This window comes from Hibiscus syriacus, unplaced genomic scaffold, assembly GCF_006381635.1.
Source record: "Hibiscus syriacus cultivar Baekdansim isolate YM2019G1 unplaced genomic scaffold, ASM638163v2 tig00110429_pilon, whole genome shotgun sequence".
Classification (NCBI taxonomy): domain Eukaryota; kingdom Viridiplantae; phylum Streptophyta; class Magnoliopsida; order Malvales; family Malvaceae; genus Hibiscus; species Hibiscus syriacus.
This window is the reverse complement of record NW_024062733.1, coordinates 5212643-5240126: the sequence shown is the minus strand read 5'-3', so window position 1 is coordinate 5240126 and position 27484 is coordinate 5212643. Positions and strand designations below refer to the sequence as shown.

General features: G+C 35.0%; 1 protein-coding gene and 1 pseudogene across 1 annotated transcript; one reads left to right on the top strand and one right to left on the bottom strand.

The window, feature by feature from the left end:
- The first annotated feature begins 533 nt into the window (after positions 1 to 533).
- Positions 534 to 13497, top strand: LOC120124991 (annotated as a pseudogene).
- Positions 13498 to 14020: 523 nt separating this feature from the next.
- LOC120124866 (myosin IB heavy chain-like) lies at positions 14021 to 15791 on the bottom strand. Its single transcript, XM_039143435.1, has 4 exons — positions 15478 to 15791; positions 14937 to 15255; positions 14469 to 14527; positions 14021 to 14384 (listed from the first exon to the last, which is right to left on the bottom strand). Exons 1-4 carry the CDS (start codon positions 15725 to 15727, stop codon positions 14353 to 14355), a joined length of 660 nt encoding a protein of 219 aa, XP_038999366.1. The 5' UTR covers positions 15728 to 15791; the 3' UTR covers positions 14021 to 14352.
- Positions 15792 to 27484: the final 11693 nt, after the last annotated feature.

Below are 27484 nucleotides of genomic sequence, written 5' to 3'. Positions count from 1 at the left end.
ATTTGCATCCTATATTTGATCATTTCTGAATCTTTTAGGTGTTTCTTCAGAAAGTAAGTTAATTTTTTCTATTAGTTGTTCTTATTATTATTATTATTATTATTATTATTATTATTATTATTATTATTATTATTATTATTATTATTATTTTGATGTATAAACATTTTCTTTTTGACTGGTTGGTTATCCATAAATGAAGAGAAAGATGGTCCAGATAGTTTTAGTGCTGGTAATATTTCATCATTCGTAGTGAATTTTGCAGCTTGAAAATATGGAGACTTCGACTGAATCAATGAGTTGCCTAATCTGGGTCTTAATTATATATCATTAGATATGCTAAATTGGATTGCAGATTCCTTTCTTGTTATGTTTCTATGATTTTTTTTCTCGGTAACCAAACAGAGAAAAATGGAAAAAGAGACAACAGCAGGACAGAACCTAACGCACCTAAACTTGCAGCTTTTGACAACATTCAGCTATACTCAACTCATTTAAGTCCATATCTTTTATAGAAATTCAGCTTAATTTGTTTGGTCATTGCAGATGTGGCCATAATCTGCAGAAAAGTTCAAAGAAACCCTCTTTTTCTCTGGTTGAATTGTTGGTATTTTGAGGCTGCTGGAGAAAATGGACAAGAAAAGGAAACACTTTGTCATCTTCTTGCTGGTGGCTATTTCCCCATTCATCATAGCTGAACCAGTTAAACAAGCACTGCTAGATTTCCTTCAAGGTATTCACCATTCACAACCTCTCAACTGGAGCAAGGAAACTTCTGTATGCAACAATTGGATAGGGGTGACCTGCAACAGTGATCATTCCAGTATTATCGCCCTGCGTTTGCCTGGGGTCAGACTTCGTGGCCCTATTCCGGCCAACACTGTCAGTCATATATTGGCTGTCGAGATTATCAGTCTTCGATCCAATGGGATTTCAGGTTCATTCCCTTCTGATGTTGCTCAACTCAAGAACTTGACCACTCTTTATCTTCAGTTCAACAAGTTCTCTGCCACATTGCCTGATTTCTCGGTTTGGAATAATCTTACAATCGTTGATCTTTCGTACAATAGCTTCAATGGAAGCATTCCTCCTTCGGTTTCAAAGTTGGCTCACCTAGTTTGCAACAGTTTGATTTAGCCAACAACAATCTTACAGGAATTGTTCCTAAGTCCCTTGAAAGATTTCCATGTTGGGCCTTTTCTGGTAATAATCTTTCATCGGAAAATGCCCTTCATCCTCCTGCTCTTCCAAGCCAGCCACCCAATGCTCATCAGTCTTCCAAGAAAGCCAAAATACTGGCTGAGCCTTTACTCTTGGGGGATCATAATTGGTGGTTCCGTAGTGCTGTTTGTGCTAGCTTCCCTTTTAGTGATCTGTTGTCACTCAACAAAGCAAAAGGAACAAGAATTTGCCACACAATCTCAAAAGAAAGAAGTCTCTTCGAAGAAAAAGGATTCTGAGAATCATGATAAGAACAGCAGACTTGTCTTCTTTGAGGATTGTAATCTAGCATTTGACTTGGAGGACTTGTTGAGAGCTTCTGCTGAGGTGCTTGGGAAGGGTACATTTGGAGTAACATACAAAGTAGACTTAGAGGACGCTACAACAGTTGCAGTAAAGAGGCTGAAGGAGATAACTTCCGAAAAACATGAGTTCAAGCAATAGATGGAGGCCATGGGGAGTATCAGACATGTAAATGCGTCCGGGGTTACAGCATTTTATTTTTCGAAGGATGAGAAGCTTGTGGTTCATGATTACTACGACCGGGGAAGTGCCTCTGCTTTGCTACATGGTGAGTTTGATGTGCTTAATCTCTATCTTCAGCTCAGCTCTACTTGAATCTTTCTGAATTATCTATTTTGCATGCTTTGGAATCATGGTTCAATAACATAAGACTTACCCTATCTGATAACTCATCGAAATTTCAGGTAAAACAGGTGAAGGTCGGAGACCTCTGGACTGGGAAACTAGACTCCGAATTGCCATTGGTGTTGTAAAAGGCATTGCTTATATTCACGCACAAAGCAATGGAAAACTTGTCCATGGAAACATAAAAGCTTCCTCTAGACACCCATTTTTGTCTGGGTCTACAAAAAATATATTTTATTATTATGTTATTATTATTATTATTATTATCAACTATATTGTTTACAAATTTTGCAGCCTTGATCTGGAGCCCAATCCTAGAGCCCAATACAACCCAGCACCCCAACATATATAAACCCCAGAAGCTCGACCAGTTTATAAGTTCAAGCCCAGACCCTGTTCAATAGTCCACCCAAACCCGAATCCAGACCCGTGTCCAAGATTCGACTCGAACCAGACCCTGCTCAATAGATCCGACCCGACCCAATTAGGGTTTCTAAAACCCTAATCCTAGATAGCTATTGTCGCCGCTTGTTGCTTCTGTCGTCGCCGTTCCAGCAGTATCATCTGTCAGACAAAATCAATAAAACCCCAAATCATAATTCATATCCTATTTCTAGATCTAATGATTCCAGCAACCAAAATAGTATACCATAAAACAAAGGGATAAACTATTCGGTGGGGACAACAGAGAGAGTTTTCGGGAAGAAAAACAAATAAAAATGAAAAAGACTGAGAGAGTAGATAAGGAAAAAAAGAGAGAAAACCATATCAAAAAGAAAAAGAATTTGAACCAAAGAAAAAATCAAGGAAAAAAAGAAGAGAGAAAACGAAATCACAGAAATATACCTTGTAGATTTGTCCCTTAGCAACATTATTAGAGCTTGAAGAACCCCAAACCAAAGGTAAAGCATTCCATTTTCTTGGATCTAGGGTTTAAAGGGGGTCTCGGGTTTTTCTGGGTATTAAAGGGTTGGTCTTCGAAATAAAAAAAAAGAGAAAGCCAGAGGGTAGTCTCGACCATTTTTCTTATGTCATCGCCGTCAACCCGGAGGCCGAGGCTCTTAGAATCTCCTCACGGCGGAGGAGTGAAGAGAGAACAAGAGAGTCTGGTTCTCTATCTCTTCTGGCTTGGATGAAACCTAAGAAAATGAAGGGGATGGCCTATTTTGGCCTGGGTTTGTTATATATATATATATATAATGTGAAACGAAGTCGTGTAAATCAGAAGCCATGCGTTTAGCTCATGGGTTAATCACGCAGTGAGGGTTTCAACTTTGTAACATTAGCATTTTGGCCACTTAATGAAAGTTTCATCATTCCATTCTGGTTTCTTCTTTTATTTTACGTTTTATTTTAGTCCTTATATTTTAGCTATAATCTTTGTTGATATTTAGATTTTGGACCTTTAATTGCGAAATATTCGATTGTAGTCCTGAATATTTATGAATGTGTAAAATAGAGTGTTTATGTTTTAAAGCATATGTTTTGCCCCGAGTTCATTCTAGTCACCATCTTTAATGCCTATGTGTTTTGGGTTTATTGCTATTTGGGTCCTTTATGTTACTGTCTAGTTCATTTTAGTTCTAAGCTTTATTTATAGGTTATTTTTTTCTAATACATGTATTATTTAACATTTGCGATTTGGGCCTTGGTTTATTTTGTAATTACTTTTCTAGCCCTTTAAGTTTCTATTTTTTCTATTTTATTCCTTTAAGTTTCTATTTTTGCTATTTAGACCTTTAACTTTCGGTTTTTACTGTTATAACCCTTTAAGTTTTCGTTTTTTCATTTTATTCCTTTAAATTTTGGTTTTGTTGTGTTAGTCCTTTAAGATTCTATTTTTGTGATTTTCATCCCTTCAATATCTATTTTTTCTATTTCAGTCCCTTAAGTTTCCTTTTTTGCTATTTTGGTCCTTTTAAATATAATACGATTATTTATTATTTTCATTATTTTTAATTTAATATTTAATATTTCTTTGTTATGATTTGATTCTTTTACATATGTATTTGTTTTACATATTTTGTAATTATATGTAAAATAGGAAATTTCATTGTGAGTGAAATCTATGAAGTCATCTCCCAACTACAAGGGAAGGTGTATTTACGATGATTTTTTCGCATAAATGTTTATTTTGTATTCGATAAATTCTCTTTGTTACACATTTATTTATTTTGATTATTTTCAACTATTTCACTTTTTTTATTTTATTTTATCTTTGCGAAATTTGTGAAATGACGTTTTTTTAGGGTAATCTATGGGAAAGTCTCCTAGCTGTAAAAGAAGTGCATTCCTGAAGATTGTTCACACAAAAGATCATTAGTTATCAGTAAATTAACACTTTTTGAATAAATTCGAATAAATAACAGGATCGTAACTTAAATATATTTTCGAGTTTGTAATTCCTAGTATTTAAACAACCTATAATCGTTTAGTTACCAAAATTTGGGTATTGTGGGGGTACTAACCCTTCCCCATACGTAACTGACTCCCGAACTCTTAAAAACGAATCTTTGGTAAAACGTAGGCTATTTTTTTGGTGTTTAAGGTTTCCAACCTACCTAACTTAATTGTTGGTGGCGACTCCAAATCAAACCATTTTCCAAATCATATTTTATTATCTTTCCCCAAAACAATTTTTTTTGTCTAACAGATCCCCGGGGAAACATTATGACAGCTTGGCGACTCCGCTGGGGAGTTCGAGAGTCAGGCCATGAACGATTATATGTTGTTTTGTACTTGGGAATTACAAACTTAATTTGTTTTTAATTTATGATCCTTTTATTTATTTTTAATTTCAACATATTATGTATCATTTTGTTTTTAACTAATTGACTTTTTATTTAAGTGATTTTCATATTCAAACAGATTTTTGGAAATTGTGAGAGTTTTGTTTTTATCGTGTTTTAAAGGTTTGTGAGTTTCTCCTCACACACAACACGTACATTTTCATATCATAAGTTCACTTACGAGCTTTGTCCCTTTTAAGTTGAGGTGAAAGCTTAGCCTGCGTAAGACAATTTGTTTCTCCGCATGGGTTTTAGCTAGTAATCTTTGGGGTTCATATACCTTATGTCTACGTGAGATAAATTGTTTCTCCGCATGGACATAAAGGAATATATCCTCTTGAATTGAACTCGATCCGCACGAGCCTTTAATGGGCTTAGATTGAGGGTTTGGCAGCCTAAAGAGGCACCAACAAGGGCAATTCGAGTACCCTTTTCCTTATAGTGCCGAAACTATGCATATAGTAAGCCATAGTAACCCACCCCGTTAAATTCATGTCGAACCTCTGTTCGTCAATAAGTCCCCAAAATAAGTGTACTCAAAGGAGAAATAACTCTAAACCTCTTCTCTTTACCTGCATTATTTTATTTTCTTGATACTTGCTTGATATTTGAATTCTTTTAAACTGACACATTTTCTATGTTTGATTTTTTTATTATTATTATTATTGTTGGCATTGCATGATCATCATAAATAAAAGAAAGGTGTTGATTAACCAAGTAATCATCATAGTAGAAGAGCGATCATTAAAATGGAAAAGAGTTTTCATAACAAGAAAGATCGTAATTCGGCGATCCGAGCTTGGTATTTTGCCTGGGGATTATGTATCACAAACCGCATTCGTCTATGGATCTCTCTTGTAAAGATGAAAACTCTTTAGGACAAATGGAACTCTTTCTAAGAATGATTAATTTTGGAAATCGATATCTTTTGCATTTACATTCTGCATTGCATTTATTTAAACATTTTCACATTTTTAACATCTGCATTTGCATATTCGCATTCTGCATGGCATTCATTGAGGCAGTTTTACGTGTGTCATGGAATCATGGGGTTATCTTGTGGAGGACTATGAGGAAGTGCTTCTAATTGTGCAACTTCGTTCACACAGTAATGAGAATGGAAGCCAAATTTGATAAGCTGAAGAAAGAGCTAGAAGAGAGTTTGCAGAAGATACAAGCAGAATGGGATGATAAATTGGAGCAGGCACAAAAGGCCACCATGGATCGTAACTTGCAACACCAAAAAGACCTAGTTGACCAAATGGTCGAAAATTGGTTGGGCTTAACCAGGAAAGAGGCAAAGAGAACATTTCTTCGACCAAAGAAGCCTCTAAATGTGTGATGGCACACGCTAATCCACAAATATTCATTGTGCCCTACAAGATTCCAAGCCACCCAGCAAGTTGCTCTACCACTAAAAATCGAGCAACTGTGTTATGTCCTTGGTATCATTCTACTGATCACAACAGGTCAAATCCCGATAAGATGAAAGGAACCAACAATGAGATCCCAGAGAATTTGAAACAATGGTGCAGAGAGACATTCTAGAGAATGAGAGAACAAAGCTCTCACAATGAGATGGATGCAAGAGAACTAGTCTTATTTCCCGACTTGGTGCTCCCACTCAAATTTAAGATGTCTTACTTTGAGAAGTACAATAGAACTAGTTGCCCCAATGCACATCTCACGATGTTTATTCGAAGGATGACTGGATACACCAATAATGATCATATGATGGTCCACTGTTTTCAAGATAATATGATTAGACCCGCTTCAAGATTGTACAATCAATTGAGTCGTGCTCAAATCCGCTCTTAGAAAGATTTGGCTCGTGCCTTTTTAGGTCAATACAAGCACATGATTGATTTGGCCCCGAATCTTTCTAAGAGCTTTCGATAGTACGCACAATGATGGAGGGATGTCATATCTCAAGTACATCCACCAATGACTGAAAGAGAGTTCATCACTCTATTCATTGACATATTAAAATCTCCGTATATCAACTACATGGTTGGAGCTTCCACGAAGAGTTTCTCTGACATTGTCATGTGTGGAGAAATGATCGAAAGAGCTTTCAAGAATGGCCAGATAGGAGGCACTAGTAGTACTAATATTGAGGAAGAGGTCAACATCGTGGGATCTTACCTAGCTAATCTGGGGACCAAGCCTCATAAGGTGTTCCGTCGCATCAATCCAATCCCAATGACATATGAGGAATTGCTCCCAACGCTAGTTGAGAAGAACCTTGTGACTTCCATTTAATCTAAACCAAGAGAGACCCCATATCCTGAAGACCATGATGTTAACGCCATATGCAGCTATCATATTGGGAGCTCAAGGCATACCACTGAGAATTCTAGAAAATTGAAGCGCAAGGTCCAAGATCTGATCGATTCAAGGGCATTGACGTTCAATGTGTAATGGGGGCATTCTGATCAAGAGCCGACTGGGGCATCTATCAGGAGATTTTGTTGCATTCTCATGCATGTCATCTTGTTTGAACTTGTTTTTTTATCTATGTGTAAATGTTTGTAAGTCACTTGACATTTGAACGTTTTCAATAAAATGCTTCATTCTTAGGAAATGAACAATGAGCAAATTTTAATTTTGAATTCTTTGAATATCCTTTTAATTAAAAAAATTTAATAATTGAGGTTGTAAATCTTGGACAAATGACAAGATTGAACCCTGCAAAACAAGAACCCCTTGATCCTACTCTATAGATACACCAAAATATATATCATTCTCTTGTAGGGACCGAGCTAGTTTTCTCTTCACATGAAGAGTCAATCAAAGGGTTTGGCATTTAGGTATGTGTTAGGAACAGACAAAATGGGGCAACTAGCACATGAAATTGCAAAACTAATTGGTTTCACTTATGTTGATAACGTTCAATGATGATCATAATCTTCTTAGATGAAATGGTCAAGTAGATGAATCTAGTTTAGGTCAGTTGCTTAGGAATTGAACTCTAATGATGAGATTTTTTTATCGTTAACAAACACCGGGACTATAACAGGTTTTCCTCAGCGAGCTTAAGAAATTGAATCTGTATACCCAGAAATATATATATATATATATATATATATATATATATATATATATATATATATATATACATATATATATATATATATATATATATATATATATATATATATATATACATATATATATATATATATATATATATATATATATATATATATATATATATATATATATATATATACAATAAAGCTGAGATATTCCACTAAAGAAATTGGTTATAGAGGAAACTCGAAAGCCCTGGCTTTATGAATAGATTAAATTCAAACCATGACATTGATCGGGTACTTGGTAATTCTATGTTTGCTCCACTGTGATTGTCAAATCGAAGACTTTGTGATGATATGAATCCTTCAGCTAGCCAAACAAAGGCATTTATAAGATATATGTACAATAAAGTTGAATTCAGCTAGCCAAACAATGGCAAATTAAAATCAAATTTACTAAAATAAGGAGTTTCGGTGAATATGGACTAAGGGAGTTGAGGAACACCTGTTATAGTCGACTTCACAAGAGCACTCAGAAATCTCATTTTAGACCGATATTTTTGCACTACCTTGACTAGAGTAGTCTATGAAGCTTGAACAAATAGAAGATTTCAGAGAACTGAAACAAAAGTGTTCTAAAGAGTCCAGTAATTGACTATGCTAGTTGTGTCATTTTGTTCGCCTCCGATCAAAATGTCAAACCAAGAAAGAGGGGTATGCCATGACCTTCACGATGACTGAATCGATGAAATAAACCTTAGAGTTTAGGTAGCCAACCTCAAAACCAACCTTTCAATCTTTATATTTGTCAAAGATTTGCAGCTATCAAAGATTAAAAGAGCAGTTGTTTTTTTATATTCAATGAATTCATATTTTTGTGATTTTCTCCAATTGTGAGGCCGAAGAAGGGGAATTATTTTAGTTCATTTGAAAATGAAAATTCACATAATATTTCTTCGTCAAGATGTTTTCAAAAGAAGAAAAACATTTCCAAACAAGATAATCTCTCTGGAGGCATATCTTGAAATTCAACGAATATCTCTCCGAAGCTCAAGATCGAAGCTGGAGCAAGAGAAGTTAAGTTTTGGGGAAAAATTTAATGGGGCAAAGAAAATGAATTGTCTTAGGTTGAGGTTTGTAAGAGTACACCCTGGTGGAAATGAAGACAAACTGAATCAATGATAGAGTGAAGACTGCTCTCGCAACCATTCTATTTCTAGATCGAGAAAACATACATCAACACATACATACATGACACATGAATTTTGCATATTTTCATTCATTATCATGTGCATCAAAGACATTTTTCTCCTCTCTTAAGGAAAAACTCAATAATTTATCAAATTAAACACCTCAAATAAAAACTTCATCATGACATCATAACATCAAAGATTAGGAAATCATAAATACATCATTTTGATTTTTCAGGAAATAAGAGGTCGGAAATAACCAGATGTCTTCAACCTGAAAGAATAATGCTATCCACAGATTTGACTTCCTGAAGTCAACAATCAGATCTTCTAAAGACGTTTCCTCAACATGCAGGAATCAGTAGATACACTATGAGCTCTTGAGATTATCTTCTTAAAAAAACAAAGTGTCGTCTCGCTAGAGACAGTCTTCTTAAAAATAAATTTTGCATCGCTTGAGACAACTTTCTCTTAAAAACAAATTCTGTCTCGTTTGAGATATTTTTCCACAAATTTTGAAAATCTTAAAAATAAATTTTATCTCGCTTGAGACAATTTCTCTCAAAAAAAATTCGTCTCGCTTGAGACATTTTTTCTCTGAGACATAAATTTAAATGTGATTCATTTGAAACAAAATTAAAATTATTGGAGATTTTCAAAACTGATTCGTCTCGCTTGAGACAGTTTCCCTTTTAAACATAAATTCTGAAATTGTTTCGCTGGAAACAAAATTTACTATCTTTGAGATTTTTTCTCTTGAAACAAATCTTATTTTCCTTGAGACCTCTTCTCATGAAACAACAAATCATCTTTAAGTTATTTCCCTTGAAATGAATTTTATCTTTGAGTATGTTTCTCTTGAAACAAAACCATCTTTGAGTCATTTCCCTTTAAACGAATTTTTTCTTTCTTGAGACAGTTTCTCTTAAAACAAAATCATATTTGAGTCGGTTTCCCTTGAAATCATTCTCCTTAAAGATGGTTTGTCGTCCTCATCGCATAAGAACCATGTCATCCCCCAACCAGACCTCCTTATTACATAGGAGTCATGTCACCCCTGATAACCAGTCATCCTCATCATGTAGGAACCGAGTTATCATTCCTAAAGATGGTATGCCGACCTCATCACGTAGGAACCGTGTCATCCATCGACCAGACCTCCTCATCACGTAAGAGCTGTGTCACCCCTAGATAACCAGTCGTCCTCATCGCATAGGAATAGTGTTATCACCCTTCCTAAAGATGGCCAGAACTCTTCAGCACGTATGAGCCGTATCATCCCTAACCAGATATCCTCATCATGTAGGAGCCTTGTCACCTTTAGATGACCAGACCTCTTTATCGCGTATGAGCAGTGTCATCCCCACCAACAAACACATCAAATCTCAAAACCCAAAAAAAAAAGAACCAGACAAAAACTGGTTGTCTTTTTCGTCTTTGCCCTATTCTTGTTAACACAAGAATGTGCAAAAAGGGACAGCTGTAGACACTCGTTTTTGTTCGGGTCTACAAAAAAATATTATTTTATTATAATGTTATTATTATTATTAATTATATTGTTTACAAATTTTGCAGTCTTGATTCGGAGCCCAATCCCATAGCCTAATACAATCCAGCAGCCCAATATATATAAACCCCAGAAGCCCAACCCGTTTACAAGTTCAAGCCCAAACCCTGCTCAATAGTCTACCCAAACCCAAATCCAGACATGTGTCCAAGAATCGACCCGAACCAGACCCTCCTTAGTAGATCTAACCTGACCTAATTAGGGTTTTTAAAACCCTAATCCTAGATAGCTACTATCACCGCCTGTTGCTTCTACCGTCGCCGTTCCAGCAGTAGCATCTGTAAGACAAAATTAGCATAACCCTAAATAATATTTCATATCATATTTCTAGATCTAATGATTTAATTCATATCCTATTTCTAGATCTAATGATTCCAGCAACTAAAATAGCATACCATAAAACAAAAGGATAAACTATTCGGTGGGGACAACAGAGAGAGTTTTCGAGAAGAAAAACAAATAGAAAGGAAAAAACTAAGAGAGCAGATAAGGAAAAAGAGAGAAAACCGGATCAAAAAGAAAAAGAATTCGAACAAAAGAAAAAATCAGGGAAATAAAAGAAGAGAAAATGAAATCACTGAAACATACCTTGTAGATCTGTCCCTTAGCAACATCACTAGAGCTTGAAGAACCCCAAACCAAAGGTAAAGTATTCTTTTTTCTTGGATTTAGGGTTTAAAAGAGGTCTCGGGTTTTTCTGGGTAGTGAAGGGTTGGGCTTCAAATAAAAAAGAAAGAGGAAAGCCAGAGGGTAGTCTCGGTCCATTTTTCCTATGTCATCGACGCCGATAACAACGGCTGAGGCTCTTAGAATCTCTTAGAATCTCTTCACGGCGTAGGAGTGAAGAGAGAACGAGAGAGTATGGTTCTCTCTCTCTCTCTTATGGCTTGGATGAAACTGAAGGAAATAAAGGGGATGGCATATTTTGGCATGGCTTTGTTACATATATATATAACATGAAACGACGTCGTGTAGATAAGAAGCCATGCGTTTAGCGCATGGGTTAATCACACAGTGAGGGTTTCAACTTTGTAAAATTTGCATTTTGGCCACTTAATGAAAGTTTCATCATTCCATTCTGGTTCCTTCTTTTATTTTACGTTTTATTTCAGTCATTATATTTTAGCTATAATCTTTGTTCATATTTAGATTTTGGACCTTTAATTGCGTAATATTTTATAGTCCTGAATATTTATGAATGTGTAAAATCGTGTGTTTTATGTTTTAAAGCATATGTTTTGCCCCGAGTTCATTCTAGTCACCATCTTTAATGCCTATGTGTTTTGGGTTTATTGCTCATTGGGTCCTTTATGTTCCTGTCTAGTTCATTTTAGTCCTAAGCTTTATTTATGGGTTATTTTTTTCTAATACCTGTATTATTTAATATTTTTTATTTAGGCCCTGGTTTACTTTGTAATTACTATTTTAGCCCTTTAAGTTTCTATTTTTTCTATTTTATTCCTTTAATTTTCTATTTTTATTATTTAGACCCTTAACTTTCAATTTTTATTGTTATAGCCCTTTAAGTTTTCGATTTTTTCATTTTATTCCTTTAAATTTTTCTTTTTCTTTTTTAGTCCTTTAAGATTCTATTTTTGTGATTTTAGTCCCTTCAATTTCTATTTTTGCTATTTCAGTCCCTTAGGTTTCCTTTTTTGCTATTTTGGTCCTTTTAAATATAATACGATTATTTATTGTTTTCATTATTTGTAATTTAATATGTAATATTTCTTTTTTATTATTTGATTCTTTTACATATGTATTTGTTTTACATATTTTGTAATTATATGTAAAATGGGAAATTTCATTGTGAGGGAAATCTACGAAGTCATCTCCCAACTATAAGGGAAGGCGTTTTTACGATGATTTTTTGCATAAATGTTTATTTTTTATTCGATAAATTCTCTTTGTTACACGTTTATTTATTTTGAATATTTTCAACTATTTTTTACTTTTATTTTATCTTTGCGAAATTTGCAAAATGACGTTTTTGTGAGGGTAATCTATGGGAAAGTCTCCTAGCTGCAAAGGAAGTGCATTCTTGAAGATTGTTCACACAAAAGATCATTAGTTATCCCTAAATTAACACTTTTTGAATAAATTTGAATAAATAACAGGATCGTAACTTAAATATATTTTTGAGTTTGCAATTCCTAATATTTAAACAACCTATAATTGTTTAGGTACCAAAATTTGGGTGTTGTGGGGGTTCTAACCCTTCCCCACACGTAACCAACTCCCGAACTCTTAAAAACGAATCTTTGGTAAAACGCAGACTATTTTTTTCGACGTTTAAGATTTCCAACCTACCTAACTTAATGGTTGGTGGCGACTCCAAATCAAACCGTTTTTCAAATCATATTTTATCGTCTTTCCCCAAAACAAATTTTTTAAGTCTAACGGATCCCCCAGGGAAACGTTATGACACTTCCAACATTTTCCTGAACTCTTAAGGGTTTGGTTGCGTCTCAGATATCGGTTTGGCAGCAATTATGAGTCCAATGCCTCCACCTGCAATGCAAGTCGCAGGTTATCGTGCACCAGAAGAAACAGACACCAGGAAAGCAACTCAAGCATCTGATGCATACAGGTAAGGGATCGTGTTACTTGAGCTCTTAAATGAAAAATAACCGATACATGCCACCAGTGGTGAGGAGATCGTTCACCTGGTGAGGTGGGTGGATTCTCTGGTTAGAGAAGAGTGGACTGCAGAAGTTTCCGATGTAGAACTTTTGCGGTATCCAAATATCAAGGAGGAAATGGTGGAGATGCTACAAAGTGGGTTGAGTTGTGTCGTGAGAATGCCGGAGCAGAGACCGAAAATGTCCGATGTAGTGAAAATGATAAAGGGAATTTGGCGGGCAAGCATGGGGAACCAACCATCCTCTAAAACTAAACCAGAAACCTCAACTTCGAACCATCCACCCTCTGAAACTAAACCAGAATCCTCAGCCGAAATCGTTGTCTTCATCTGTTCCATCATCAGTTCTATAAAATTTAGAACTCAACCCAAAATGGTACTGGACAAATTAAGTTGTTTTACCCCATAGTTCAATATAAAATATGATAGCAAGATTAGTTTAGCTTTAGCTACCCTGATATAGGTATGATGATCGCTATTGTATCATTCAAACAGCAGGGAATTAATGGTTGAATATGATAAATCCCTTTTTTCATACAAACATTGGCAGCACATGATACAATTTTTTCTCAGTTCCAAACAAAGCATCGAGCCAAAACAATTCCCGGCGATTCAGAACATAAAGATAATATAATATAACCTATTAAACGACCTCAATGGATAAAGAAAATATTGTTATCCTTAGAGGTCCCGAATTCAAACAACTACGTCTGAAGGGTGTGTTTACATATTCAATAACTAAGAATGATTTTAAACAGATACTACCGTATAATTACCCCAGACTATTCGGGGAAAAATAAAGCTAGGATGATATACTCCATTAAAGTTATACACAGATGTTCTATTTTGACAATTTCTACCATAAGTAGAGATATCAAATCCCAATCCACGGGTAACCAAAAGTTGAAAGAATTTTATACAATACCCTTTTCTAAATATGAATTGCAGACAGTAAATACTCCATTAAAGTTACACACAGACATGTTCTATTTTGACAATTTCTACCATAAGTAGAGATATCAAATCCCAATCCACGGGGAACCAAAAGTTGAAAGAATTTTATACAATACCCTTTTCTAAATATGAATTGCAGACAGTAAAACACATTGATCAGTAAGAGAAAAAGATAAACGTGTCTTTCTGGTAGTGGCCTCGAAGAGAAGCAGAACCTCACACATAAACCAATGAATCTTATATTTTGTGCATTTTGGACTGCATTTCACCACAAGATCTCACTCAAGGAAAATACATATTTGCAACTCAGTTACTTCTTCACAATTTTTGTTCTAACACCCCCTGAAAATTTGCAGAAATAATCCTCGTTTCAGTAACAAATAAAACACATGTAAGAACATTTGTAATGTGCATAGTATCACTTACCTTCAGCTCCCTCAAACTGAACTTCTTTAACATCATCAGCTGAAGCATTATATTCAAACCTAACAAAAGAAGATCCAAATAAGCAAAGATTAAGTAGATTAACAGCATCATAAATGTTTAACAAATCAAGGGAAAAATTAACAAATTAAAGTGTAAAATGATAGAATTGAAAGAAAACAAAAGATTCTTAGCAACTAAACTAACACATATATTCTCCAATGAGAAACCTGATGTTGAACATATTTAGGTTAAAGTCCTAGAAATGTCATCTACAAAAGCAAATATGTACCAGATATCTAAAGCTTTCTGTAAAAGCTCTAAAGAATAAACTTACATTGTTGGCTAAGATTGTTGGTAAAATGTAATTAAAGGATGCCAACAAACTGGCTGAACACGAAACAACTTGTTCAAAGCAAAGAAACATACTATATGGTCGAAATACTGGCAGTTGAAAAAACGTATAATTACCTATTGGAAAAGACCACCTCAAGTTCATATTCAGAAGCACTTTTGGTAGCATCAACCAAGACAGTTACAATTTCGGTTTTGCGGGTACTAGCCATAAGTAAATCATACTCTGTTGGGATGATAATTGCGAAGAAATTATCGCTTAATTCACTCAAACACATCTTATCAACAGCTGCTAAAGCTATACGCCGTTTAAGGGAGCCACTGTCAGGGTCAACAATGTAAATTGCAAAATCGGTGATCATAAGAATCCGCCGTTTCATCTTCCCCGATGAAGTGAACTTCAAAACTTTATCAGCAAATAGAACTTGCTTGTCACCTGCAGATGTAATTACCCAAAATAAAAACGAAAAAGAACCCAAATCTAGTTATCATTTGTCATTACCAAAAAGAAAAAACAAAAGACAATTCTTTTTTTACTGTGATTCTCAGTTCATACAAACTATAGACAATACAAGGATGTAAGACCTTCCGTATCATATTCAAATGTTCTTATAAAATCGAAAATAATAATTGAAGGAAATGGGTGGGAAAAGGTGACCTTGTTTTTGCAAGATCTTCATTAAGAAGGAGCGGGAGGGGACATCCAAGTAATCCCCTCTGAATTCTCTACGGAGGGATGCTTTTCTTCTGACTTTGATTCCCATGAACGGCTCCTGATCTTCCGTCACATTGCTATCCGACGGTCTCAATCGCATCCCGTTTTCTTCTTGTTGTTCTTCATCGTTGTAGTACTTTGGGGGCTGCGATTCGTCAACTCGGACTCGCCGTTGTGCCTTGTTTCGATTCATCGTCGATCTAGGCGAGTCGAAGTCGCAGTCGGCGGCCGCTGATTTTGCTTTTGGGAATTTAAAAGGAGGAAGAAAAAATTGAAGGCAAACAAGAAAGAAGAGGTTTCTATATTTTTAGGGTAAAGTATATAAATGGTCAATGAACTTTTCAGATACTTGCATTTAAGTTCTCCAACTTTTAAACCTTATAATACAGTCATCAAATATTTAGTTCATTTGTAATATGGTCCCGACGTAACGGTCTTTTCACCGCCGTTAGGATAAATTATATAAATGGTCACTAAACTTTTCATGAGCTTGCATTTAGGTCCCCCAACTTTTAAAACTTGCAATACAACTATCAATTACATTTTAAACCTCAAATTCCAAAATACTTCAATTACATATTGTAAACACTCATTTTCGTTCGTATATATATATATATATATATATATATATATATATATATATATATATATATATACATATAGTTTGTAAATGGTTTTTGAAAATACGTTTTTAAAACATTTTGAAAATACGTTTTTAAAACATTTTGAAAATATATATAATATATAATTTTTAAAATCATTTTGAAAATTTATATATTATATAGTTTTGAAAACATTTATATATTATATAGTTTAAAAAAAACATTTTGAAAATATATATTATATAGTTTTTTAAAACATTTTTGAAAATATATATATTGTATAGTTTTTTAAAAATATTTTTGAAAATTTGTATAATATATAATTTTTAAAACATTTTGGAAAATATATATAATATATAATTTTAAAATATTTTTTGGAAAATATATTATAGTATATGGTTTTGAAAAAACATTTTAAAAAAATCATTTATAAAATATAGTTTTAAAAAAATATTTTTCTTTATTTATTTATTTATTTGTTATTTGTTATTCTTTTCTTTTCTTTTTTCCCTTTTTTCGGTCCAAGTTCAAGTTTCGGGTCCAGCATTGAGTTTGGGCTTGACCTAGCCTAGTGTAGTTTAGGGTTTGCAAAATCCTAATAAATGTTTGTCACAGGCACCGCACAGGAGGGAGTCAAAGGGTCATGAGCGAAACGGTCGGTCATTATCCCAGGACTGACCCATCCCGGGATGACCGGTCACACATGCACGGGGAAATCAGAAAACCCCCTCATTATGGGGCCAACAATAACCACATCGGGGCTATAAAAGCCCCCGGTGGGAACATCATCGATAGAACACGAAACCCACCAGAATAGCAAGCAAAACAGTGAGACCCAAAAGGCCACAAACCCAAAACAACACAGTATCATAATCAACGACATCAACAGTAAACCAAACACCCAACACAGAAAACGCAACCAACACACGAGTCGATGTAACACAAAACAACCATTATCGAGCAGCCAAGTTCACAAGCAAAAACACAAAACAAAGATAGTAAAGTGTCAACACACTTTTTCGTCCTACTAGGATTCAAACTCCTAAAAATAGGATAGAATTTTGCTAGGATTCAAACTCCTAAAAATATGATGGAGTTCTACTATTATTTAAACTCCTAAAGATAGGATCCACAAGCATTATAAATAGTCATTGTAACTCACTATTGTAACACATTCGGAGGAGGATATACGAAATACCAAGCAAAAAATTACAAGCAACTCGTAGCCATTTTTCGAAGCATTTATATTTTGAAAGGTAAAGTTCATACCTTCGCATGTTATTTTTCCTTACCCTTGTTGTGTTTTGATTTCAAAAGAAAACTGAGAGAAGTGTTTTTGGCCGATGAACGGGGGCGTATTCGAGATCTATTTTTGTAGATCTAGTCCCTGAGGCTTGTGTTTTTGAAAAACTATTCGGATTTTTATAAACGGGTCGTGTGGATCCGCGTGTTTTATCGTTTTTTTCTTCGATTGGCTTTTAATTTTGACCCCTAATTCATTTTTTATTTTAATTTAACCCTTATTATTTATATATATATATGTATATATTTAATTATATATAATTTATTTATTTATTATAATTTTTTTTTCATTTTCTTTGTGTTATATTATATTATTTTCCTATTATTATATATATTATATTATTATTTTTTATCTATGTTTACTTATTTACTATGTTTTTTTTACTATATTTTCCTAACGTTATATATATATATATTCTTACTTTATTTTATTTTATATTTCTATGATTACTATTTTTTTAGTTAATATTATATGTATATTTATTTTTCATTTATTTATTATTATTATTACTATTTAGTATTTTATTATATTATACATACATTTTATATTTTTATATATATATTTTTTATTATTTTATTTATACTATTTATTTATTTTCATTATATTTTTAGTTTCTTTGCTATTATTATTATTTTTCTTTTTTTTTTAAAAAACACTTTATATTTTTTATTCTTTTTTGTATATATATTTTATCTTCATTTATTTTATTTTATTCAATTTCATTTTTTTTTCATCCAATTATTTTATGTTTATTATTATTGGTTTCATTTATTTCCTTTGTTTACTCTTTAGTTTTGTTACTTTCTTTTATTATTATTATTTTCTTTTAAAATCTTATTTTTTAAGGGTATTTCCGTAAACTCATTAAGGGTAAGTAATTCGGATCAAATTTTACCTTTTAATTTAACTTGTAATTTTCTTAATCAAAGACAACTAGAAATTACGTAGTACCGAAAGGACGGTTCAAGGGTGCTCATCCTTCCTTGACCGTAACCGACTCCCGAACCCGACACATCTTTGGAAAGACGCAGATCAGGTAAGAAATAGAGTATCCGATCAACCCATTTGTTTTAAATAAATGATCGGTGGCGACTCCAATCCACATTTTTCAAGTCGAAGCCCAATTTCGGAGCCCAACCGAAAGACGGTTACGACAGCTTGGCGACTCCGCTGGGGACAGGTAAGTGAGTCAGGCTAAGGTAATTTTAGTTGTCTTTTTAACGAAAAGGGTAAGTTTAAATTTTAAGGTAACATTTCGATCATTTTTTTATTTACTTTTAATTATATTTTCGGGTAAATAGTTGTACTAATCGTTTTCTCATGATTTCAGCCTTCAAATCTTTTTCATTTATCTTAAGTGGGGGTAAAAGCGACGCCTTCGTGTGAATTTATTCACCGTGCGGGCCTAGCAAGTAGCCTTCAGGAATCATATATCTTATGTCTTCGTGTGAGTTTATTCACCGTGCGAGCATAAGGGAATGTGTCATCTCGAGTTTAACTTAGTCCACACAAGCCTGTGATGGGTTTAGGACTAAGGGTCTGGCAAGCCCAAGGGGGCACCAGCAAGGAGAACTCGGGTATCGTTTTTAGAACCTAAACCGAGAAACCATGGAGAATTAGAGCCTACCCCGAAACCACATTCCAAAACCTATGATATTTTTACTCTAACCATTTTCTTTTTTGTGTTTTTTTTCTTTCGTCATTTTATTTTTAATTTTATTTTACTAATCATTTTGCGTTTGTGTTTGTTTTCTAGCATTTGCATCATAACAAGAGGTTATTGATCCTTAAAAAAGTTTGTTAAACACAAAATAAATCCGAATTAATGGACAAAGGTGATGTAATACAAGAGATTAAAAACGCTGAGGCATGACTATGGTTCGAGAAGACTTAGAAAGAGAAGGGAGACAGTCTTCAGGGAAATTATGTGTCAAAGCTTGTTAGTTACGCATCTGTCAGCCTGAAACAAAATGATGTCCAAGAACTGCAAAATATTTGGGACAGTTGGGGGAATGACAGAAAGAAGAAGTTCAGCCAACGATATGGTGATATTGCCCTCTTACTCCATGTCATGACTGATGAGCCCCTGCTCTGAGCATTAATTCAATTCTGAAACCCGAGATATAGTTGTTTCACCTTTAACCGGGAGGACATGGTGCCCACAATTAAAGAGTATACTACCCTAATGCACTACGAAAACATCAGACTAGAGAGGGCATTTATTAAACACATCAAGAGTCAGCCTTTCAAGAACGGACTAGTTAAGATTGCAGGGGTTGATGAAAACTGGGTGACTGGTCGACTTCGACACAAAGGTAACGGGGAAGGAATCGAGTGGATCCATATGAAGCAACTAATGAAGAACCACCATGATGAATGGAAGACTATAGATCTTTTTGCACTGGGTCTGTACGGTTTGATTATCTTTTCGAAGACCTTGGGGTGCATCGACGCAGTCGTAGTAAAACTATTTGAACAACTTCCAAGGCGAGTCAACCCAGCACCGACCATCTTAGCCGAGACCTTTCGGTTTCTTAATCATTGCAGAAGAACTGGTGGAGGAAGGTTCATTGGATGTGTTCAGCTCCTTCAAGTCTGGATTCACAACCACTTCTGGAAGACTAACGGGGTTGTCTACCGCCGATTCAACACTACCTATTCACCATTGGGAGAGTTCATCACTATAAAATGGTATGAAGGCACTTTGAAGGAAGAATGGATGAAGGTCTTCACTCATCTTCAGGACCGTGATATTACTTGGAGAGCCCTCTGCTTATTCCTCAGTGACGTTCTTTTCTGATTTAGGGATTCTGACACTATGACCTTACTTGGACTTTGGGGTGCAGTTGGGTATGCTCCATTGTTGGCACTTAGACAGTATGGGGCACGTCAGTTATCCCAGCAACATACGGATTATCTACATCAGAGTTTTTGTATCACGGTGACAGTTATAAGAAGAGGATCAAAGAGGCAGTCGAGTCATGGAAGAAAGTATCTCGGATAGATGTCGTGGCTGCCAGAGATATGCTTACTCTGGATTATATGGAGTGGCGAAGGTTGAGAAAGAATGATAGCATCCCGATGCCAGACTGTGAAGATACCCGGACCATGGAGGAACATCTCAGGCCTGTCCCTTCTGAACTTGAAATAGTCAAGGCAGAGTTTGAAGCTGTGAATAATGAGCTGAAACAGAGAGTTAAGGAACTTGATGCTAAACGTTATCAATGGAAACTAGATGTCGATTCTCAGAAAGATAGAGCAGATAAACTGGAAAGGGAGCAGAAAAGAGTATTTTTTGAGCTTGAAGACTTGAGAAAGGGGTACCAAGATAAAGTCAAGGATAACTCCTGAGAATCCAACGCCTGAGAATCCAAATGGCTGATCTGGAGAAATAATATGAGAAAGATGGTAAAACAATAGCTTCAAAAAGCAAGCGAGTGAGCTTCAGATAGTGCCCTTCGATGGGGGTTTGTAGTGGCGTTTCCGTTGGAAGCAAGCACAACAAAGGGTGAAAGCCAGAGACGCAGTCATCCGAGATTTCCTGGATCAAGTACAGAAGGCAGCTCGCCATCTACACGGCCTGGCAAGGGAAGCTGGAGTGGTCCAACAAGGCATACAACCAGTGACAGATGAAAACAGAAGACTTGTCAACCTGCTGGAAGCTGTTCGGGGTCTAGAGGATTTAGTCCGAATGTACCTTTGATTGTTTTTATGTCTCTTACAAGATAAAACATTTTTGTCGAAATAAGGATTATTTATAATAATGGGCACTTTTCTGGATCAATACCTCGAACATTTCATGCATTTTTTTCATTTTATGTTGTGCATCTATATTTCATTTTTAAGCATTTTCATAAACATGAAATTTCTTTATGGAGGATTCGATGAAGTGGTTTTAACCACATGACATGACATGGAAGCAAGATTGTAACATCAAAAGAAAAAAACTGAAAACAATACAGTGGGAGCCTGATCAGCTGATTGTAGGACAAAGTCTGCCAGGATGATCTAAGAAAAGAATCCCCATATCCTAAGGGCTACGATGTTAAAGCTATTAGCTGTTACCACATAAGAAGCCCCAAACATTCCTCTGAAAACTGTAAGGCGCTTGCCCAAGAAGGGGGCATGGCATATACCATTTGCACTTAGAGGATTGTTTTGTTTGAACACGTCTTTGATCTTTCATGTTTGCTTAATCTTTTAAATGATTGAATTTATGCTGCTTTCTAAGGTGGAGCAATTGAACAAATTTTAATCTTTAGTTCTTCGAATATTAAATGAATTAATGATTCTTTTAATTCTTCAAGAATTATAGATTTTTGACATATGGAAAGATTATACCTTTCTTACCCTGTCTCAAACCCCAGAATAAAATACCTTGATTCTTTTCCCAAAACAACTCGTGGTCATTACCAAAAGATGAAATTTTGACATTACCTCCTTTTGAAATTCTTGAACATTGCCTTTATCTTTTTTATACACTCATACCTTTCTTTGAGTCAATAAGATCACACCAATGTCTTTTTTAGACTCAAAAATAACCTTTCTTACCATTAAAACCCAAGGCATTGAGTTGTTCATTTTAACATGAGCATTCTTCTAAAGAACCAACTTGGGGCATCTCGCGGGGAGCCTGAACATTGAGACATCTGGGAAAAAATAAGAAGAATTCATTCGAAGTAATTTTATCATACATTAATTACACTGTTTTCAAGTGAATAGAATTAATCTTGAAAATCTATCCCCCTGGGGATACCTCTTCGTGAAGATTTACATGTATGAAATGATGAACGGCTTTCTTTCTTTATCCCTTCACAACATGAGAAAAAATATATCTCTTGTGTCCCCTTTTGAGCCTGTAGTATTTTTCTTCTGATTCAACACTAACCAAGGATCACCCTCCACACTGGGGGGCAAGGTGGAAGAAATATGCTCACATGAGCGAAGACATTGATTCAGATGAGATACCAAAAGGTGAACCAAATGCCAAGTGCCAAGATTCAATCAGAATAAAAAAGGGTAAAAACAAAAAAGAAAAGAAGCAAAAAAGAAGAAAAAAAAACAAAAATCAAAAAGAAAAAGGGACAAAAAAGCACATGCAAAGATTCCCTAAAGACAAATGGTACATCAAGCTTCAAATTATGAGATTGATCAAGCACAATCATTCCCGAATCACTGAATCACTTCACTCGAAGATCATAGAGCATCAAGAGAGAGAAACATTTTGAGAAAGATTCAAGGCATCAGAATGAATTGATCATTGGTTCAACACCTTGAAACACTTGTTTGGGCCTATTTATCATTTTCTTTCATAACCATGAACCATGGCCTACATTACGTGCCTTCAAAGTCCCTTCTAATCATACATGGATTTCTAAACAAAAAAGAATATCTTCATATTTCATCCCGCCCATCAGGATTAATCTTTGTTTGCAAAAAACAATGTAATTAATGTATGGTAGAGAAAAATAACAAATGGGGGTTCAAGACGTAAATCATGAATAACGTCTTGAAACCAAAGAAGGATTCGAGTTAAAAACCTGAAAAGGCGAATCGAATATAAAAATTGTGCAACTGAGGCGATCACACAAATTCCTTGATAAGGCATCGCACAATCCAAATGTGACTATGAAAGCTGGGAGTCGGAGAACACTTCCAGTAGAGGAGCATGCAAGCTACCCCATCAAACCTTTGAGCATCAAATGCCAAACCTTTGACCAAACACAATAACCTGAGACCTTTTTATCCTTTCCTTACTTAACCATTTCCCAAAGATAGCTTTGATCTTGGCACGTGTCAAATAGCTATAATTTATTGAAGGATTAACATTGTAATTAAACATTTGATATCCAATGAACTCTAGTTTTATGATTCATCTCAATTGTAAAACCATGAAAGAGACAATATTTTCAAAACTTTTGATTAAACATTTTTCGAAACTCTTTATTGATATTTTCAGAACTTTGAAAATAAAAGAGAAAGAAATTTTTTTTTCAAACAAGACAGTCTCTCTAGAGTGGATATTTGTAAATGACATGTGACTCTTAGACACAAAACTCATGCTCAGAATCAATGCTGAAGCAAGAAATGAGGAACATTTGGGGCATCTTTGGAGATTCAACATCAAATATTGGGGTATTATTTGGGGATTCAACATCCTAATGCAAATTATCAGACCTTTTTCAGGAGATAAAATATAATCAATTCATGTTACATGCATCTTATGCATACATTTTAGAGCATCATATTTATAATTTTCCACATACATAATGTTTTGCAGCTTTTAGAGTCAAGTTTCAACTTCAAGAAGAAGGATACTCGATTCAAAAGCACCTTTAAAGATTCATGTTGGTTGCTTAACTCAGCAGCAAGAAGCTACACTTCGACCAACTCGCCAGATTGAAAGTTTCTCTCGAAACAACACAATTTGCTCGAGAGTGGATTTCAACTTCACGATGAAGGATATCTAGCTCGAAGCCAAACTTCACAATAAAGGGGTCTCCACGGTTTCAACTTCACGGCGAAGGGAATTGTGTCCACCCGCAATATACAATACTTGGATTTCAACTTCACGACGAAGGATATTCAAGTCAAGGCTCAACTTCACAACGAAGTGGCTATCCGCGATTTCAACTCCACGACGGAGGATATCGTGCCACTCAAGACAACACAAGTTCAACTTCACAACGAAGGGACGGCTGGTTGTCAACAAACAACTTCCCAAATTCAGAGCCAATTTCAACTTCACAGCGAAGGATATTGGACTCCAGACAACACAAGTTCAACTTCACGACGAAGGGACCGCTGGTTGTCAACAAACAACTTCTCAATTTCAGAGCTAATTTCAACTTCACAATGAAGGATATTGGACTTCAGACAACGCAAGTTCAACTTCACGAAGAAGGGACCGCTGGTTGTCAATAAATAATTTCCCAATTTCAGAGCCAATTTCAACTTCACAGCGAAGGATATTGGACTTAAGACAACGCAAGTTCAACTTCATGACGAAAGGACCGCTGGTTGTCAATAAACAACTTCCCAATTTCAGAGCCAATTTCAACTTCACAACGAAGGATATTGGACTCCAGACAACACAAGTTCAACTTCACGACGAAGGGACGGCTGGTTGTCAACAAACAACTTCTCAATTTCAGAGCCAATTTTAACTTCACAACGAAGGATATTGGACTCCAGACAATGCAAGTTCAACTTCACGACGAAGGGACTGCTGGTTGTCAACAAATAACTTCCCAATTTCAGAGCCAATTTCAACTTCACAGCGAAGGATATTGGACTCGAGACAACGCAAGTTCAACTTCACGACGAAGGGACTGCTGGTTGTCAACAAACAATTTCCCAATTTCGGAGCCAATTTCAACTTCACAGGGAAATATATTGGACTCCAGACAACGCAAGTTCAACTTCACGACGAAGGGACCGCTGGTTGTCAACAAACAATTTCCCAATTTCGAAGCCAATTTCAACTTCACAGCGAAGGATATTGGACTCCAGACAACGCAAGTTCATCTTCACGACGAAGGGACCATTGGTTGTCAACAAACAACTTCTCAATTTCAGAGCCAATTTCAACTTCACAACGAAGGATATTGGACTCCAGACAACGCAAGTTCAACTTCACGACGAAGGGACTGCTGGTTGTCAACAAATAACTTCCCAATTTCAGAGCCAATTTCAACTTCACAGCGAAGGATATTGGACTCGAGACAACGCAAGTTCAACTTCACGACGAAGGGACTGCTGGTTGTCAACAAACAATTTCCCAATTTCGGAGCCAATTTCAACTTCACAGTGAAATATATTGGACTCCAGACAACGCAAGTTCAACTTCACGACGAAGGGACCGCTGGTTGTCAACAAACAATTTCCCAATTTCGAAGCCAATTTCAACTTCACAGCGAAGGATATTGGACTCCAGACAACGCAAGTTCATCTTCACGACGAAGGGACCATTGGTTGTCAACAAACAACTTCTCAATTTCAGAGCCAATTTCAACTTCACAACGAAGGATATTGGACTCCAGACAACGCAAGTTCAACTTCACGACGAAGGACCGCTGGTTGTCAACAAACAACTTCCCAATTTCAGAGCCAATTTCAACTTCACAGCGAAGGATATTGGACTCGAGACAACGCAAGTTCAACTTCACGACGAAGGGACCGCTGGTTTTCAACAAACAATTTCCCAATTTCGAAGCCAATTTCAACTTCACAGCGAAGGATATTGGACTCCAGACAACGCAAGTTCATCTTCACGATGAAGGGACCATTGGTTGTCAACAAACAACTTCCTGATTCCAGAGCCAATTTCAACTTCACAACGAAGGATATTGGACTCGAAACAATGCTACTTACTTGCATTTTAACTTCACGACGAAGGATATCCAATTCCAGGCTCAACTTCACGACGAAGGGGCCACCCGCGATTTCAACTTCATGACGAAGGGAATCGTGCACACAAGCATCATCCATCTTTAGATTGGATTTCAACTTCACGACGAGGGATATCCAACTCAAAGAAGGATTATCTATCAACAAAGACCTTCGAGTTTGACTACACTCAGCTCCAAGGCATATCATTTACAGCATAACTCAAGGCTAGAAGGGTTATCTGCCATCAAAATTGTCGAGTTCGATTTCATTAAGCTCTATGACACATCAATCGCATAACTTTCCGGTTGCAGTCGAGGTTTTCAAGTCGAGAAGAGGACCTGGGTTAGCCGTGCCTGAGTGACAAGCAACCATTTTCAAGCAGCATAGCTTAAGTCAAGAAAAAGCTATCTGTCAATGAAGATTTTTGAATATCATTTCAAGATGAACTCTACTTCATGATGGAGGAGTCATCCGTAACTCAATTCGACAAGGAGTTATTGAAACATCAGAGTCAATTTTCAACTCCACTGAACGAAAAGTGTGTCTTTTAATCTTTGCCCTATCCCCGTTACATGACTATGGGCAAAGAGGGGCAGCTGTCAACACACTTTTTCGTCCTACTAGGATTCAAACTCCTAAAAATAGGATAGAATTTTGCTAGGATTCAAACTCCTAAAAATAGGATAGAGTTCTACTATTATTTAAACTCCTAAAGATAAGATCCACAAGCATTATAAATAGTCATTGTAAATCACTATTGTAACACATTTGGAGGAGGATATACGAAACACCAAGCAAAAAATTACAAGCAACTCGTAGCCATTTTTCGAAGCATTTATATTTTGAAAGGTAAAGTTCATACCTTCGCATGTTATTTTTCCTTACCCTTGCTTTGTTTTGATTTCGAAAGAAAACTGAGAGAAGTGTTTTTGGCCGACGAACGGGGGCGTTTCGAGATCTATTTTTGTAGATCTAGTCCTCGAGGCTTGTATTTTTGAAAAACTATTCGGATTTTTATAAACGGGTCGTGTGGATCCGTGTGTTTTATCATTTTTTCTTCGATTGGCTTTTAATTTTGACCCCTAATTCATTTTTTATTTTAATTTAACCCTTATTATTTATATGTATATATGTATATATTTAATTATATTTTATTTATTTATTTATTATAATTTTTTCTTCATTTTTCTTTGAGTTATATTATATTATTTTCCTATTATATATATATATATATATATATATATATATATATATATATATATATATATATATATATATATATATATATATATATATTATTATTATTTTTTATCTATGTTTACTTATTTACTATGTTTTTTTACTATATTTTCCTAACGTTATATATATATATATATATATATATATATATATATATATATATATATTATTATATTTTATATATTTCTATGATTACTATATTTATTATATTTATTTTTTTTATTTATTATTATTATTACTATTTAGTATTTTATTATATTATACATACATTTTTATATTTTTATATATATTTTTTTATTATTTTATTTATACTATTTATTTATTTTCATTATATTTTTAGTTTTTTGCTCTTATTATTATTTTTCTTTTTTTAAAAAAAACACTTTAACTTTTTTATTCTTTTTGTATATATATT